The following is a 17,247-nucleotide window of genomic DNA, read 5'->3' on the forward strand; positions in this document are numbered from 1 at the left end:
TATGAAACGCTGTAAAACAAACTTATTGTTTTTACTTGGAAGAAAACACCACCCAGGGCTGGAGCCTGTGCCGGCTACCGCAGGGCGAGAGGCGGGGTGCACCTAGACGGGTAACCAGGCTGTCAGGAGCTAACACAGACGGACGACCGTTCACTCACACAGTCCACGTAGAATCACCAGGTATCCTAAACGCTTTGGACTGTGAGAGGAAGCCGGAGTACCTGGAGATAACTTCCACACAGAAAAGCTCAGAGGATTCAAACCCACATCCTAAACATTATTACACTAACTGAAATTTAAAATAAAAAATAACAAAGGATCATTTTTAAATGAAATATTTCTAATACTATTAGTGATATGTAAGAACAGCACCGCAGGTTGTAGGTTTTGTGAGATGTAATTACTGTAATTTAACGTATTTAAATGTGTTTCGTCGCTGTGGTTGTTGACTTCAACTACAGCTGTGAGTGTGTCAATTACACAGTTACCCACACAGTTCATGTTACTGGCGTTTCTCGTGTTTGCGTTGATGCTCTTATTGCGAAAAGCTCAAACCGGATACATTTCTCGGCCGTTGCTCGCTTGTAGTGGCGGTATGAAAAATGGCCATCGTCAGATTCGGTGAACTATCGGACCCTTTTCACTTAAACGGTCCGTCTCATTAACAAAGCGCGACAGCGAGCAATGCGAGTCGGAGCGGCGACCGGCCCAAACCGGAGCTAGCCGGCGGTAGTTAGCATGTTCCCCGGCCGCTGGAGCGGCTCTGTGTCCGGCTGAAGCAGATGGGAGCCGCGGTGAAATCAAGCAAAAGGCGGAAGACTGCGTATCAACAGACACGGCTACAGCTAACTGTTCGCTCCGACATGCAGGAAAACGGAAACCGACAGTGCAGGTAAACACGCCCGGGCTCTCAGCAGGCTGCTAGCGGCGTCAGCTGGAGCCTGCTGCCCGCTGCAAGCAGCGGAGCGTCGGCTAGCACAGCGCGGAGCGGCGGGGCTAGCTAACGTTAGCGGGAGGATGTTCAGTGAGGACAGGGGAGATTCGTAGAGCTCTAACATGTTTACGTGTGTGCTGGGCAGGAAGTACACCGAGTGCGAGCCGAGCCCCCACACCGCCGAGGCAAGGTACTGAGTACTGCAATCAGTGCTGAGCAGAAGTATCAGAAGTACCTTCCCTGCAGGAAATGTATCTCTGACTGAAGTAGTACTGGTAACGGTTTGTAAACCGGTCCCCAAACTAAGGCCTGGGCCCCTCTGAAGGGTCACCAGGGATCATACGATGATTAATAAGAAAACAAAGGAGGACTTTGGACTAATCAATGATCCCGATCTGAAGCTATCAGCTGTTTACAGCTGTTTCAAAGGAATAAAGCACAGACCTAATTAAGTAGAGGCTACAGTCAAAGTAGGGCAGCAACAAGTGCAAATATTTACCTCAGAAATGCAGTACAGCAGCAGTATAAGATTAGGATATACTGCAGTAAAAGTTTATTTAGGTCTGCCACTGTACCAGACGCATCTCCAGGGTGCACAGTAGCAAAGTTACACTGGCTTTGGTGGAAAACTCCTTTTATTCTTTTATATCTCCCTGATGTCCCACAGTGAGCTGTAGGGTTAGTGGTCAGAGTTGTTACTCATGGAAAGGATCCTGTGATCATCCCCCACACTGGCACTATTTTAATTATGATGTTGTTGTTGTTGTTGTTTTGTTTACAGTATTTAAAATCACGTGTGGTTTTCTGCATACTCTGCATTATTGCCCCTAAATCCACGGCTGAAAGGAAAATGAAATCTTTAGGGTCACCATGTTTCTGCCCAAACAAAGTCAGGCAGCTAGGAGCCTGACATAAACAAACAGAAGAAGAAGCCATCAGCTGACACTGACTCAGGCTCCTCCCCTTTCACCGATGTTAGTAAAAAAACGAATTAAACCAAAACTGGGACTATTGGCAACTTCTGATTTTATTAACAGTTAATAAACAAAACTGTAGAAAGCAGCTGAGGAGACAGACCCAACCAAGACAGCTTCAACACCTCTGAGTTTGTTTGTGTACGGGGGACGGCGGGTTAATTAAGTGGTAATAGAAACACAGTCACGTGGTCAGTAACACCTGATATGTAATATGACAGAATAATGATAAAGACTTTAGGAGTTAAATTTATCATCTAAAGGATCCTGCTGTCATACACCAAAGCTGTCTGTAGCTGTAGTTATGAAGGTTTATGTGACTAAACTATTTAACGCTCATACATTTGCTGTTTATGCCCAAAATATTCGTTTAAGTAATTATTGCTGTCGTCAGTGTAAGCTAAAGCCTCGTTAAATTATATAATCCAGCAGTTTGCAAAGTTGGACAGACCATGTCAGCGTAGGCTGGCCGTACTTTTCACCATAGCTTACAGGACAATGTGCTGCCGTCTTCCTGACCTGCAACTCGGAGCAACAGAAAGATTATTTGTTGTTGTTTTTTGTGTGTCTGTTTTTTTTTGTTTTTTTTTTTTTGTATCCTCTGAGAATCAGACTGATTTCTGCGGCGTGACACTGTTTGTGTTGCCCTCGTTGCCCTGTGGCTACCATGAGCAGTTGCTCTTCTGAGACAGGCTAGTTAACTAGTCAGAGCTGCGGAATAACGAGCTGTCGCCCTCCATCTTTGCTGTAAACGGACATTTTTTTGTGTGATGTGTTAACAAATGGATCGTTGAGTTTACGATACTGAGCGTGGTCGTGATCAAGCAATCATAGGAAGGGATTCACTGATGGTGCTGGAACAGTTTAATAACTGATTTCATCAGCATGAACGTGTTTCAGCATTTACAGCATAATAATTGCACAGTTCATTTAAAAACATGTTACTTCACTGTATACAAAGCCTCTGACAGACAAGAGCGATGAAGGAGGATGAAGGTGGAGCGACCCGTACGTGATAATTTAACCCTTTAAGACCTACCATAGAACCAAGTCCGCCAGAGCTTATATTATCCGGTTGTTCAGTGATGACGCGACGAATCCTACTTCCGGGCCTAAAGTAGTCTGCGTTTAATATGGCTTTTGTGTTGTTAACATGTTTAATGTTTTGTATTTTCTTCTATTTGATCTCAAAAAGCTCCTAAAACAGTCAGCGACCACTGTTGACCTCCCTCGGCTTTTATTACCGCTAATCATTTATTTAAGCTCAGTTTTTAAAACCTTACGATGTAACTACAGCCCAGCCCATGCAGCAGTATATGAATGACTAACCTCGTATTGTGGATGGATTATCTCAGTTGTTCTCCTGGCTGAAGTTTGGTCCTTTTACAGCATCCTGCCATGCGATTACATTTGTTCCTGACCACCGAGAACACTCACGTTAACTTTTATCGAGTGGAAAAAAAGTTAGCTTGTTTATATTATGCTAACATAGCTGTGTCGCTAGCGGTCACGTAGCAAATCATTATATACCAGCTAGCCCAACTTCAGTAACCCTACAAACGTCACTGCTGTTTAGTTTTCTGTCTTCATTTATGCTGGAAGTGATAACAGAGCTGTACGTTTGAATTTGTTTCCAAAACCCCGCAGTCAGGACATGCTATATTGTATTTAGATAGAAGCTAGCGAGCTAACTCCCTGCTAACTTCTAACTCCGTTAAATGTCATAAATTCTGTTTTCATGGATGCCTGGATGTTAAACTCAATTGTTACACCTGGTAGAGCAGAACGCTGATCATTTTATTAAAGATGAAAGACTTTAGACAGTTTTTCAACTCTCAGTAATCCCATAGTGATCGTTTGATATATGGACCTGCAGCGGAGTTTAGACCCAGACACGGCTAGTGACGTCAGACTGAACAACCGGATATTTTTTACATGCTGTGGAGCCATTTTCGGGAGCATTTCAAGTTGCTATACATCAATACAACTGTTATAGCCCAAATTCTAATAATATGTATGCATTAAGTCCATAGTAACTACATAAAATGCAAAAAAGTGCAATAAACTACAAAAAATTGGAAATCGTTTTTGTTTTTTTTACATATATTTCTACTTGGAGAAATTTTAAATACAAAAAGTTGCAAACAGTAGTTTACAACAACAGGAAATTTATTTTGAGTGTCTTCATAGTTTTATTTTTGTGATACACCAATTTTTATATACTGCAGAAAAAATGAAAAACAATCCTATGATGCAAATTTGCAAAGAAAACAGCATCAAAATAAACTATTTCCAGCAGTGCAATTTGAGTTCTAAGCATCCCAGCAAGTATTCAGAAAAGCATAAAGTCAAACATGACTTTTAAAAACACCAGTATAGGCTTTTAAGGCCTACAAGTAAAAAACTACATTTTCCGCGAAAATGACGTCACTTCCAGTTTCGGGCAGGTAATGGCGGACATGCGATAGTTCGCACTGACGTCTTTTCCAATGTAGGAAGTGTTACGAACAGCTGATCGGATCGGCAAAGCGTGTTTCTGGAATATTATGTTTTGTTCCTGCAAGTGCTTTTTATGCAATTTTTGCAAAGCTTTATGTGGAAGGAAACTGTGACCGAGGACAAGCTGATGGCATAAGATGTAAGTACAACTCCTCTGGTTTCATATGCAAAAAAATTACTGCGCTAGCTTACAGGTTCAGGTTCTACAGGGTTTTAAAAGTAGTTATGCAAAACGGAGCGTGCCCGCTCCGACCGGCTTTAAAGGGTTAACTGCTGATGTTTGATCTTAAAGAACAGGTGGCGTGATCGTGGGGATGTGCTCTGAGTAATGATGCATTTCTGTGCCACAGGGTTTAAAGACAGCGAAGGGAACATTTCGACTGGTGACCTCCTCCTTTATGGAGCCACGACAGGACGGCTTGAACTGAGTCGGCTCCAACACTCGGCTGAACGCGGCGCTCACCCAAACTCAGGATGGCGAGCAGGAGGAAGTCCACCATCCCCTGCATGGTTCCTCCCCGAGAAACTGTGGACTCGGACCAGGAGATGGAGGATGTAACAGGCGCGGCGGATCCAGAGGACAGCAACGGCGCGGCAACTGTCTCCTCAGAGGCTTCCGGCCTGCTGGAGGAGCGAGGAGAGGAGGCCGACGGCAGGCGTGAGGTCGCGGCGTCGGACCCCTACCTGGACTTGAATGCAGCGGAGGGAGGCTACGAGTGCAAATACTGCAGCTTCCAGACGTCGGAGCTCAACCTGTTCACCATGCACGTGGACACGGAGCATCCCGACGTCGTCCTCAACACCTCCTATGTCTGCATGGAGTGTGACTACCACACCAAGAGGTACCACGCTCACACCACCTGACAGGAAGTGCGTTTATTTAAAAAGAAATGTGAAAGATTAAGAGCCAAAACAGTCCAGATCCAGGCCCTGAAGGCAGGTTAGAGTAACTGATAACACCCAACACACCAACACGTGTCAAAGTTCATCATCTTCAGACAGAAAAACGCCAACAGAGCGATTATGGCTCCACTCGTCCATTTTTAACGTTTCATTTTTAAACCTCCTGTAAATGCACAGCAGCAGTCCTTGTCCCAGCAAGCAGAAGGAAACAAAACTTTCATTCACTTCCTTAAAAAAACACACAAACACAGCAGAAAGAGCGATTTTTAATCTCAACAAAGAGACGATTAAAGAAATCACTGTTTTAATCCCTAATTTCAGGGCTGAAAGCTGCTACTCAGTGACGTTTACGCCAAGATGTAAAAATGATCTGTAACTGAGCATCAACACTGTGGACTTTACCATAGTTTGAGTTCTGAATCTCCTTTTTTGCTTTATTTACCCATGATCCTCTGCTTCCAGCTACGACACGCTGCTGGCCCACAACGCTCGGCTGCACCCGGGCGAGGACAACTTCACGCGGACGATGGTGAAGCGCAACAACGAGACCATCTTCCAGCAGACGGTGAACGACCTGACCTTCGACGGCAGCTTCGTCAAAGTGGAGGAGGACGAGGCGGAGGAGACGGCGCGCAGAGGCATCGCCTTCAGCAAGACGCCCATCATGAGGAACAAGAGCCGAGCTGAGCCCAAGAAGTTCACCGCCGCGCACAAGATGGCCGTCGACGATGTCATCAAAGTGGAAAGCGACGACGAGGATGACGACAAGGAGCCGCCTGCGCTGTCGCCCGCGCCGACGGCCCCCGCTACCGTCGCCCCTCGCCTCATCCCCATCACCGCGCCGCTGCAGGTCCAGGCCGTGCCGCAGAGCATCGTGGTGAACAGCCCCAACGTGCTGCAGATTAAAGGCGGGGCCTCCCCCGCTGGTGGCGGCGTGCTGCCTCCGGGGACGCTGGCGCAGGTTCTGTCAGCCCTGCAGAGCCAGCAGAACAGCACGCAGACGCAGCTCCTCATCCCCATCAGCAGCATCCCCACCTACAACGCAGCCATGGACAACAACGTCCTGCTGGTCAGCGCCTACAACAGGTAAGCACACCTGAGGTACACCTGAGGGGCGCCGCACACGTGGAACCGCCCACTGATTTTAGCTTTTTGTATATTTAATCACTGTCAGACAGTTGGCTCGCTCTTATTTTGAAAGGCCAGCTGTCGCTCATGCTTTATCTTATTTTACTGCACTTCTCTGTGCACCTGATGATATGAAAACCGACCCGCCCGGTTACTACACCCGCATTTACTGCATCAGTCAAAGCTGGATGGAGGCTGGGTGGTAGCACAGACGGGTGGAGGTTACTGCTTTGCTCCACGAGCACACAGACGTGTTTCTTGGTGTGTAATCCCGCTGCCGTTTCAGTGTGCGTGCTTTTTGTGTCGCAGGTTTCCGTATCCCTCGGTGTCGGAGATCGTGGGCCTTTCGTCACAGACCAAGTTCAGCGAGGAGCAGATCAAAGTCTGGTTTTCTGCTCAGAGGCTCAAACACGGAGTCAGCTGGACGCCGGAGGAGGTGGGTGCTTCAGCAGACGCTCACACGCAGACTGACCGGCTGCAGTTAAACTTCCCGTCACGTCTGATGTTGTTCCAGTTACCACGCGAGAGTCTAATTTGATCAAATATCCTGAGTTTGTGTGCGAGCAGCCTGAAAGGCCACCAGAGGCTTCAAACTGAAAGTGGATTTTGCAGCAGAGGCTGTTCAGCAGTTTGTTTCAACGTGTCGCTGATGCTGCGTCTCCGGGTCCATCTGCAGTCAGCGTCAGCGACACGTTTCCTTCACAGTTTACAGATGAATCCTGGTAAAAGGAAGAATCTGCTCCTATGTCAGATTTACTCTCAGAGAAAAGCATCAGGAAACATTATTGTGCTGTTGAGTGTCACACTGTGTGAGTAGAAACTACATCATTAACTTCTTCCTGGGTCATTAAAAAAAGTGCTTGAGCACAAACGTGGTCCAGTTTTTAAGAACTGCAGTTATGAGTGTTTATTAACTGCTGCCAGACTCGTCAGGTCGCTTTATAAAACAGGTTTTTACAGGCCGTCACCGCCTCACTGATCACGTGACTCCCGGTCAGATTGTGTTGTGGCTGATGATGATGATTGTGGTTCAGTTTCCTGACAGGAAGTCGTTCTGGTTGTTTCGTAGATGTAGAATAAGTCTGTGGCTCTGAGGAAGCCTGAGGCAGGAACTTGAGCAGTTCTGAGAAACATCTTCACTGCAGCATCTAAACAATAACTCCCACAACTTTAATAACTTTAGAAAGTCGGTGATGTCACACCTTACCTTTGACCTTCTACTGCTCCTCTCTGCAGGTGGAGGAGGCGCGGAGGAAGAAGTTTAACGGCACAGTGCAGACCATCCCTCAGACCATCACAGTCATCCCCGCTAACATCGCTGCCACCACAAACGGCCTGCAGAACATCTTCCAGACGTGTCAGATCGTCGGTCAGCCGGGCCTCGTCCTCACTCAGGTGGCCGGGAACAGCGGCGCGGTCCCCGTCGCCTCTCCCATCACGCTGACGGTCGCGGGTGTCCCCGGCAGCCAGCCCAAAGCCGCCGAGCCGTCTACGTCCGAATCGAACGCCGAGATGTCGTCTTTGTCGGCCGGCGTGTCGCTCGGTCTGGACTCGACCACAAGCAAGCCGAAGAAGTCCAAAGAGCAGCTGGCAGAGCTGAAGGCGAGCTACAGCCGGCGGCAGTTCGCCACCGAGGCGGAGATCTCGCGCCTCATGCAGGTCACCAAACTCTCCAAGCGAGCGATAAAGAAGTGGTTCAGCGACACGCGCTACAACCAGAGGAACTCCAAGGACCACCACAGCCTGCTGCTGACGCAGGCCACGCCTGGCAGAGCCGCGGCCGGCGGCGGCCGAGGAGGAAGGAGCGGCGGCGGTGGCATCAGCATCAACGATAGCAACAACAGCGACAACACCTCCACCATCGTCATCGACTCCAGCGACGACGCCAGCGACTCCTCGCCGACCTCGGCCGGCGCTCCAGGCTCAGCCGGGTCCTCCAGCGACCTCCGCATTAAATTCCGCCACGCCTTCCCCGACTTCACGCCGCAGAAGTTCAAGGAAAAGACTCCGGAGCAGCTGCTCGTGCTGGAGGCCAGCTTCCAGAAGTCGGACACGCCCTCAGACGAGGAGCTGAGCCGGCTGCGGGCGGAGACAAAGCTGACGAGGCGCGAGGTAGACGCCTGGTTCACGGAGAGGAGGAAAATACCGTCGGCGGGTCAGTCGAAGGACAGCGACGCAGAGGGAGACGACGAGAAGGCGAAACCGGCTGCCGCGCCTTCGCCCTCGGCTCAGGAACGACAGGGCACGCCTCCCATCAGCAGGAAGTTGGTGAAGAAGACGCCGGAGCAGCTGCACATCCTGAAGAAGGCCTTCGTCCACTCGCAGTGGCCGACGCCTGAGGAGTACGACCAGATGGCGAAGGAGAGCGGGCTGCCGAGGACGTACATCGTAAACTGGTTCGGAGACACGCGCTACGCCTGCAAGAACAGCAACCTGAAGTGGTACTACCTCTACCAGAGCGGCAAGGTGCGCGCGCAGGAAACCTTTTTTGTGATGTAACACAAACGCCACGCTTCATCTCCTGGTAACATCTGACGTTTTTTTTTCTTGTTCCAGGTGGACGAGGCGTTGAACGGCGGCGCAAAGAGCCAGAAGAAGTCAAGGAAGCGTTTCCGTGGTTGGTCCAGGAGGACGCGCCGGCCGTATCCCTGCAAGCGCTCTCCACAGGGCGGCGACGGTGCCATCAAGGTGCGTTTTTAGAAAAAAAAGAAAAATTCCTACTCGGCTGGCCATCGTTAGGCGAGAGGCGGTACAACAGCCTGTCTCTGAACTGCTGGAGAGCAGCTGGAGAACTCGAGTATTCAGCTGGATTTTAGCAGGTCGTCTGCCAACCAGGGCGCTGGTTCGATCCCCGGATCGTCCACATTTCACAGTCCAGCCTCTCCTGGACTCATTGTGTAGCAAATGTGAGGATTACAAGTGACTGAAGGTGATCTTTGTTCCTCCTGCAGGTGAAGTCCGGTAAGGCTTTTCTGAAGGAGTACTACCTCAAGCACCGAGCCCTGAGCGAGAAGGACCTGGACGAGCTGGTGGCAAAGTCCAGCATGAGCTACGAGCAGGTCAGAGACTGGTTCTCCGAGACCGCCAGGAGGGCGGAGGAGGGCACGGAGCTCTTCAGCGATGAGGAGGCGGAGGAAGAGGACGAGGAAGAGGAGGAGGAGGCGACGGCGGAGCACGCAGACAGCGAGGGAGAAATGGAGGTGAAAGAACAAGGAGAGGAGGCATCGGACGACGACTGCGTGGAGGAAGACGAGAAGGACGCAGAAGAGGAGGAGGATGAAGAGATCCAGGAGGGATCTGAAGGTTTCAGCCAATCACAGCCTCAGGCAGAAGAGCAGACGTGAGCAGACAGGTGAGAAATGTTTTCAGTTTTATTCCTTTTTTATTTCCAGAGATTCAGCAGAAACTAAAACCAGGAAAATTACCGCACAGTTTGCAGACACGTGAGTCGACGAGCAGGTAGAAGCAGTTTCTGTTTCATGAAACCTTTTGTCCTCAGTCGACCCAACTACAGATAAGAAACAGATAAGAACCACAGCCTGTCAGCACAGGAGGAGCTGCCTGATATTACAGCTCCTGATTGGTTGAATCTGCTCTCTGCAGGGACATGTGCTGCAGTTCTGCTTCTACCAGCTTTGCCTCCTGACTTCAAATAGACTGAACTTTATTCATATAATAGTCGTTAACAGGAGACAGACTACATGGCCCGGTCTTTAACACTGCAGCTGTGCCACAGATTTGATGTTTGCTCCACTTTGCAGTGGTTGTTCAGGAGATTTCCATGTTTCTGTTTGATTTCTGAGCTTTGAACTGAATCCAGTGCAGTCAGTGTGTACAGCGCCGGCCCTCCTGTGGGTCCCTGTAGTCAGTGCACAGTCAGTGTGTACAGCGCTGGCCCTCCTGTGGGTCCCTGTAGTCAGTGCACAGTGCTGACCCTCCTGTGGGTCCCTGTAGTCAGTGCACCGTAGGCACGTCCATGATCCTGATTGGTCAGATGCTGCAAACTTGGCCTCGGGTGAAGGTGCTGTTAGCCATCTCACCAAACCTGGGGCTGACTTCCTGAGTCACCTCCATGTGACGCTGTTGGGATAACAAGATGAATCCTGAATGACCCGGCGTGTTTCTCCGTAGTTACCTGCCTCTCTTCTCCCCACCTGTCCTTCCTCAGGTTTATCGTTGCTCCCCCCGCGCAGAGATGACAGAGGATGTGGTGTTTCTCAGTTGGTGGTTCGGGACCCAAAGATGGCTGCGGTAAGGTCAGATGGACATTCGCTTGTCGAGCGGTGGGTTGGAGCCTCGGAGGCTTTGGGTCGCGGTGCAGCTGAGAATCGCCGCGACGGAGGACGGAGCGTGTGGATTTAGTCTGCCGGGGACCGAACGGCGCTGCGATTCAGCTCTGCTCCTGTACAAACGACAAGCTTTTACTCTGACAGCGACTCGGCTTTTACTCAGATTTTCATACAGAACTAAAAAGAAATCAGCGTTTGTACAAAGACAGAAGTCCAGGACATTTCTCAGAGGTCAGACCTCGCATGGTTTTCTCTTTATTAAAAGGACTTTTTTCAGAATAACGGAGGAACCGCGGGACGTTTTTTCCGGAGGGATCGTCCTCCGGCCCAGAAACACTCGGCTCCTCTGAAGATGAGGTTTTTAAAACCGCTCCGATCAGTGCCATTCTGTTTCTACGATTGTTTAAATAAAGACAAACGCAGCGCTGGAAAGAGACCCACAGCAGACCTTTTGTATTTTTCCAGGTGATTTCTTAAAGTCTGAACAACATAAAACATATAATGGAAGCTGAATCTGTTTTTGTTTTCAGGCGTTCGGGTTCAGTTTCAACATCATTTCAGTTTGAACCAAAACAACCAGAGAACACGTGACGCACCGTTAACGGGAAAATCCACTTTAAAACTCAGAGCGTGGTCAGTTTTACCCTCTGCGGGGTAACCACAGACGAGCACGCCTCGACATAAACAGATTTTTGATTCTCGCTGTTGTTTACTCGTCTGTGCCGACGGAAACATTTAACCGCTGGTTTGAAGCTTCTAATCAAACTACCTGCATCACGACTGCACCGCTCACACCACCAGCATCCATGGATGGTGTTCGACGGATGCCGGTCCAGAGGGTTTCAGCCTCAGGTGGGTCTCGCTCATAGATCCCAGGATGCTAGAGGAGCGATCCCGTTTGATCCTGGTTACAGAGCGCTGCTCCAGCTCGTCCTCCTGGGGTGGGGGCGGGGCGGCTCCGGTCCCTGCAGGGCTGCGGTGCGAGCTTGGTTTGTTCCCTTCAGTGGACGGAAGATCTGGGCTGAGCGATGGCCTCCACCTCTGGGTTGGTCCACTGGGTTGGTCTTCAGCCGCAGGTCAGCTGGGTCCAGAATCAGCGAATCAGCAGGCTGGGAGTGAGAAGCCGCTCCAAGTTTGTCTGCAGGAACGGGACAGGTTGTCTGTCAGTTTTCCAGATGCTCTGCGTTCCCTGACCCCTGCTGACGGGCTGCGAGTGGTGACCGCAGGTCGGTCGCCTCCTGACCGCCCTGAAAGGAGGCAGCCGAGGTGGCTCGGACTCCCGAACACCTATCAGAGGTGTGGCCAGGACACACTGGAGAGGTAACAGGTAAACAGCTGTGATCCAGCTCAGCGCTTGGAAAGAACAGGGACATCACCGGACGTGTCACAGAGCAAAAACTAAAAGTTCAGATGGAAGTGGATTTTTCCTTTAACGCTGTGCGGACACAGACTCGCTGCTCGGATGATTTTTTTTCTGGGTTTTTTAAAAAAAATAATCGGAACTTTACAAACCGATGAAGTTGAGAAACGTTTGAACCTGAGCGCCGCCTCCTCGTCTCCTCGTCCAAAAAGCAAACACACACAGGCAGGTGCGCTCTACTTCAGGAAACAGGCAACTTTACCTCAGTCAGTTAAACTACAAACTCGGCAAGATTGTGACATTTACACTCGACGACAGGTTTCTCCTTTACTGTATGCATGAAAATAATTATGTCTTTCAGACAGCGTTCGCCACCACAGGCAGCGAATCGCTTCAAAGAGGAACAGCAGAAGAAGACATAGTTATTACTGCGTTTATTAGCTCAAATACGGGTGAACTAGTTAAACGAGATCTTTCAGGTTTCCTCGAATTAAAGACGATATTTTAGGGACAATAAACCACCAGGCTCAGTTCTTACGGGAGCTTTTTAACTTTTCATATGGGGGGAAAAAGCTTTTATTTTGCTTTTCTGTGCTCTTCCTGTGGTGAGGGAACCTCGTAGGTCTCTGATAGGATATGCAACCATCAAGGAACAATCAGCAGGTGGAGGTGGGCAGTAAAATCTTCTCTGTAACCTTTCAACCACTCGTCCTCTTCTTCTTTAAATCGCTTTAATAGTCGACGGTTTTTAGTAGTTAATTTATTTATTATATCTGGACTTTCATGGATCTTTTTTTGTCTGCAAGCAAAAAATAAAAAGTGAAAAAACGAGTTTGTTTTCCTGTTTTATGTTTGTGTGAACGCGTTTTATCTTCATGTTCCATATACAGTCGAGTCTTTGTGCCTCTGAACGAACTTATAAAGATGTAAACGATCAAAAAAATGTCTCGAGTAAATAAAACTGACAGCGTGTTGGTGTTACTGAAGGTTAAAAAACCGGCACATTTAGCGGAAACGAGGAATAAAAAAGGAAAAACATTCGGAAATGTAAGAAAATCTCAGAAAGATGTGAGTGGGTCCTGGATGCTCATGTTTACTGACAGCATCTTGCTGCACTTTTAGTTTTCAGTGTAGTTTTATTTAACTGCATTTTCAGATATTGTTCTCAAATTATGTCTGAAACTGTAACTGCTGTAATTTACCTTTAAATTTAAAAAAGGAGTTTTTCTCCATAAATTCTTCAAACATTTGATGTTTTTTGTTTTTTAGAAATCATTTACAATAGATTGCAAACTCCGGTCTTTCAGCATCTTTACTCCAGCCCGCGGGTCACCTCGGTGTCTCGGCGCAGTGTTGGCTCCTCGGCCCGATGAGGACAAAGACCCTAAAATAAAGACGAACGCTACATTTTGACGTCATGTTTTTATCAGATGTTAAAACTAAGACCTGTTGTAACATTTAAAGACACACACAGCTTTGTTGTGTTTCTCTCTCATGACCACTAAAAAACAAACTCTGGGTTTGGGTGTTTTCACACCGGCTCCCAGGGCTCATTTAAAACCGCACTGGTGCTTCTGAAGGTCCTTCGTGGCCTCGCTGATGTCGCCGTAATGCACCAGCTGGAGGCTGAAACCTGAAGGCGGGGCTGTTGGAGGTGGAGCCCCCGAGGCTCAGGATCGACCTGCCCAAGGGACGTCGAGGCGTCTGAAAGGCGTTCTGATCTTTCAGGTTTTTCTCTTTAGTTTTGTTCTGCTGTGAAACAGGAAGGAGTCGGTGAGCTGAAGCCTGCAGACGTGAACCGCGGGCTGAGCAGCTCAGGTTTATCAGACCACCTTTAATGAAACATCCTCTGAACTCTGGTGGAAACACATGCAAATGTGAAATCAGCAGTAACATGTGAGGCTGCTGGATTTCTCTTAAATTCCTGAAACCACCAGCAGGTGTCGCACTGGCACCGGCGCTGCTGTGACGGCTCAGAGTGACTGATGTAGAGACTTCGGCAGGACGACATGAGCGTTCGTTTCAGATTAACGACGTGCTCGTCGGCCCTGGATGTGAGTCGCACCTAACCCCCTCCTCAGAGTCAGCTGGTTTTTTTTTTTTTTAGTTTTCTGACAATTTGCTGAAAAAACCTGTTATAAACTACTGTGGAGTCACATGATGCAGCAGCTTTCCTGGTCCTTGTAGCTGCTGTGGTCTGAAGCGGATTCTTGATGCCGTGCGCTCCAGCGTTACAGACGCTCCTCCAAACTGGGCCTTTTTAATGTTCGTGAGGTTCGGACAGATCAAACTGACACAGGCTGAAGTGTGCTGGTGGCCACCGGTGGGTTTTTGGTGATTCCCAGTGTTACCAGATGGAGATGACTGGAGCTTTATGACGTGGTGTGTTGGCCTTTTGGAAGCAGCCGGGCAGTGTTTCCTGGTGGTCTGTGTCCAGTTTTGTTGAGTCTGTATGAGTTGTAGCCTCAGTTTCCTGCTCTGAGCCGACAGGAGCGTCGCCGGTGTGGTTGTCTGCTGCTGTAGCTCATCCGCCTCCATATTGGACACGTGGTGCACGGAGAGATGCTCTTGTGCAGGCCTCGGTTGTCTCCTCTGACCTCGATAAGACAGATATGACGCTTACTGGATATTGTACACTAATCCCAGTAAATGAGTTGGTGTCATGTGATTGAATGATTAGATATCTGTGTTGACAGTCGGTTAAGTGACCGGTGCGAGCACACGTGTATGTTCACTTTGAGCTTTACGATATCTGTGTCTGTCTGCGTCTAAAAAGATTCATTTCCAGCGTTCTCTGATTGTTCCTTCTTTAACTTGCGGCGCTGTTTTCCCTCCTCGCTGAACCGCCTCAATTATTCGAGGTATTCAGCGCCGCCACCAAAAACACCGCCACCATAGAAACCATCAGCACCATAGAAACCAGCCGAACCAGTCCTGGGAACACGCTGTTCTCCTCCAGATATTCAAACCACTGTATTCTCCTCTACATCTTCGCTTTAGCCCTCATCGCTCGGCGTTTCAGCGCCTTTCAGAAAACATCTTTGCTTACACTCGGTCCGGGTTCGGTGTGAATTTGTGCCACATTTTTGGGAGCCATGATGGGGCATTTTGGCTCGTCTGTGTGGTTAAAGGGGGGCTTGTCCTCGCACTGTCGCTGCTTTCCAGCAGATGGCGGTGTGAGCTCAGCCACCCGCCCCTCTCTAACCTCTACTGTAAATCATGTAAAGCTGGCCGGGTTGGGTAATACACCATTTGTTCACAGATCTGGGTTTTATCCAGCCTTCCTGGAAGTTCACTGGCTCCGTTTCCCTCTCTCCTTAATTTCCCAGATTTTTTTTGGCCTCTGTTTTTAACTCGAACTTCGGGGAGAAAAGGCTGATTCATGTCCTGCCTTCACAGCGCCGAGCTTGGCCCCATTTTGTGGCGTCGGGTCTCCCTCAAAAACACCAGTTACACGCCGCACGTGGTCTGGCAGAGGCCTCGGTGAAAACACGAGCCGACCGCCGAGGAGGAACCTCGCAGAGAGATAAAAGTTCACTCGGAGCGGGAAGAGTTAACCTACAGGAGACCCGTCTGAACCAGGGGTGGGACCTGCTCCCCTCCTAATCGGGGCAGAGAGAAAGGGATGAAGGGGGAGGAGGAAGGGGGCAGTGGGAGGAGGAGGGGCGAGGAAGAGAAAATTGGAGTCGACGCGAGTGGTGTGACGGGCCGAGCAGAGGCCGTGCGAGGACAGCCGAGAACCCTTTCACTACTGACCTACTTCCACGCACATGTTTGAATCTATAGCGCCGCCGACGGGGCTAAACCTCCCGTTTAATGCTCCGCTCACACGCTCCGTCTCTGGAGCACACTCTGAAAAACACCGGTCCTGCTTCCCACCGCGTTAGCTTCACACACGAGCACGTAGAAGCACAGCAGAGCGTGCAGGGCCCTTATAGAGCCGAGGCTTTCTGAGGCTGGCAGCCTCCGCAGAGGAAGCCAAGCAGGCATTAAAAGTTAGCTGAATTCATTATGAACAGCTCCTGTTTGCACTGCTGCAAACACACAACTCCCACCAATGAGTGCAACACTAACGGAGACGCACACGCGTGTCAGGCACAATCATGGGTGTCACTGCTACTGGGGTCATTAGTACAAAGAAAGTAATCTATTACTAATAGTACTTTTATCAAAAGTAATGCATCATCTACCGAGTGAGTTGCTAGAGAAAGTAATTTGTTACTTTTACTCAGTACTTTTGTGTTCAAACTTTCCTTTTTGCTAAAGCATATAGTTAGGGCTGGCCCAGGTGACCCTGAATCCTCCCTTAGTTATGCTGCAATAGACGTAGGCTGCCGGGGATTCCCATGATGCACTGGGTGTTTCTTCTTCTCTCACTATGTGTTTATACACCTCTGTACGTGTATAACCCCAACTAGTCACAGCTGGAGGTTTCTTCCTGTTAAAAGGGAGTTTTTCCTTCCTACTGTTGCCAAGTGCTTGCTCACCTTGTATGAACCTCGAGGTGACTTTATCTCTAAGCCTCTGCTGCGTTGCAATCGCTCAGTTGTCCTGATGTTCGTGTCACGTGCTCTTGTAGTCATTTTGGAAGGCCGGCCATTCATTGGGCGACGTTCCAAGTTTTGTCCATGTGTGGATGACGGCTCTCGCATCAGCTGATCGGAGCAGAAGTGCGCATGCAGAAAGAGATTCTGTGCAGATAACTGAAGAACTTTGTGACTCATTACATTACTGTATTACTGAAAAATGTAATGTGATTACAGTAATGTGTTACTTTGGAACATGTTACACCAAACATGTTTGCTGTCATGTTTGAGAGAGTCTCGGTGTCCTCAGCCTGCTCAGTCACGTCCTCTGGATACGAACCACGAAACAAGTTAAACTAACGTTTTTTCCTCGGCTCTCCGGAGGATAAATCCCCGCGTTTATTTTATGGTGAAAGTCAGAAACCAACGGCTGCTTATTGGTGAGCACTCTGTCAGTCAGAAGTCGTCAGCCAATGAGGATGCAGTGTGCCTCAGAGTGCGGTCAGACCAAAAGGGCCAAAGTGCAGGTGTGAGCAGGTGACGTCACTGCGGCTCCGTGGTTACGGGGAAACCTCTGACAGGAAACGGCGAGTGGAAAACGCCCCTGACGTGGCACTCCCGACAGCTTCGTGTG

General features: G+C 49.1%; 1 protein-coding gene across 1 annotated transcript; it reads left to right on the top strand.

Moving 5' to 3' along the window:
- The first annotated feature begins 584 nt into the window (after window positions 1-584).
- On the top strand, window positions 585-12,860 carry LOC146609109 (zinc fingers and homeoboxes protein 1-like). Its single transcript, XM_085346630.1, has 8 exons — window positions 585-892; window positions 4,758-5,249; window positions 5,773-6,396; window positions 6,748-6,874; window positions 7,675-8,904; window positions 8,995-9,126; window positions 9,390-9,790; window positions 10,607-12,860. Exons 2-7 carry the CDS (start codon window positions 4,882-4,884, stop codon window positions 9,780-9,782), a joined length of 2,874 nt encoding a protein of 957 aa, XP_085202756.1. The 5' UTR covers window positions 585-892; window positions 4,758-4,881; the 3' UTR covers window positions 9,783-9,790; window positions 10,607-12,860.
- The last annotated feature ends 4,387 nt before the right edge of the window (window positions 12,861-17,247 follow it).

This window comes from Diplotaxodon limnothrissa, linkage group LG22, assembly GCF_057381915.1.
Source record: "Diplotaxodon limnothrissa isolate DT_005_m linkage group LG22, D_limnothrissa_male_GT1.1, whole genome shotgun sequence".
NCBI lineage: Eukaryota > Metazoa > Chordata > Actinopteri > Cichliformes > Cichlidae > Diplotaxodon > Diplotaxodon limnothrissa.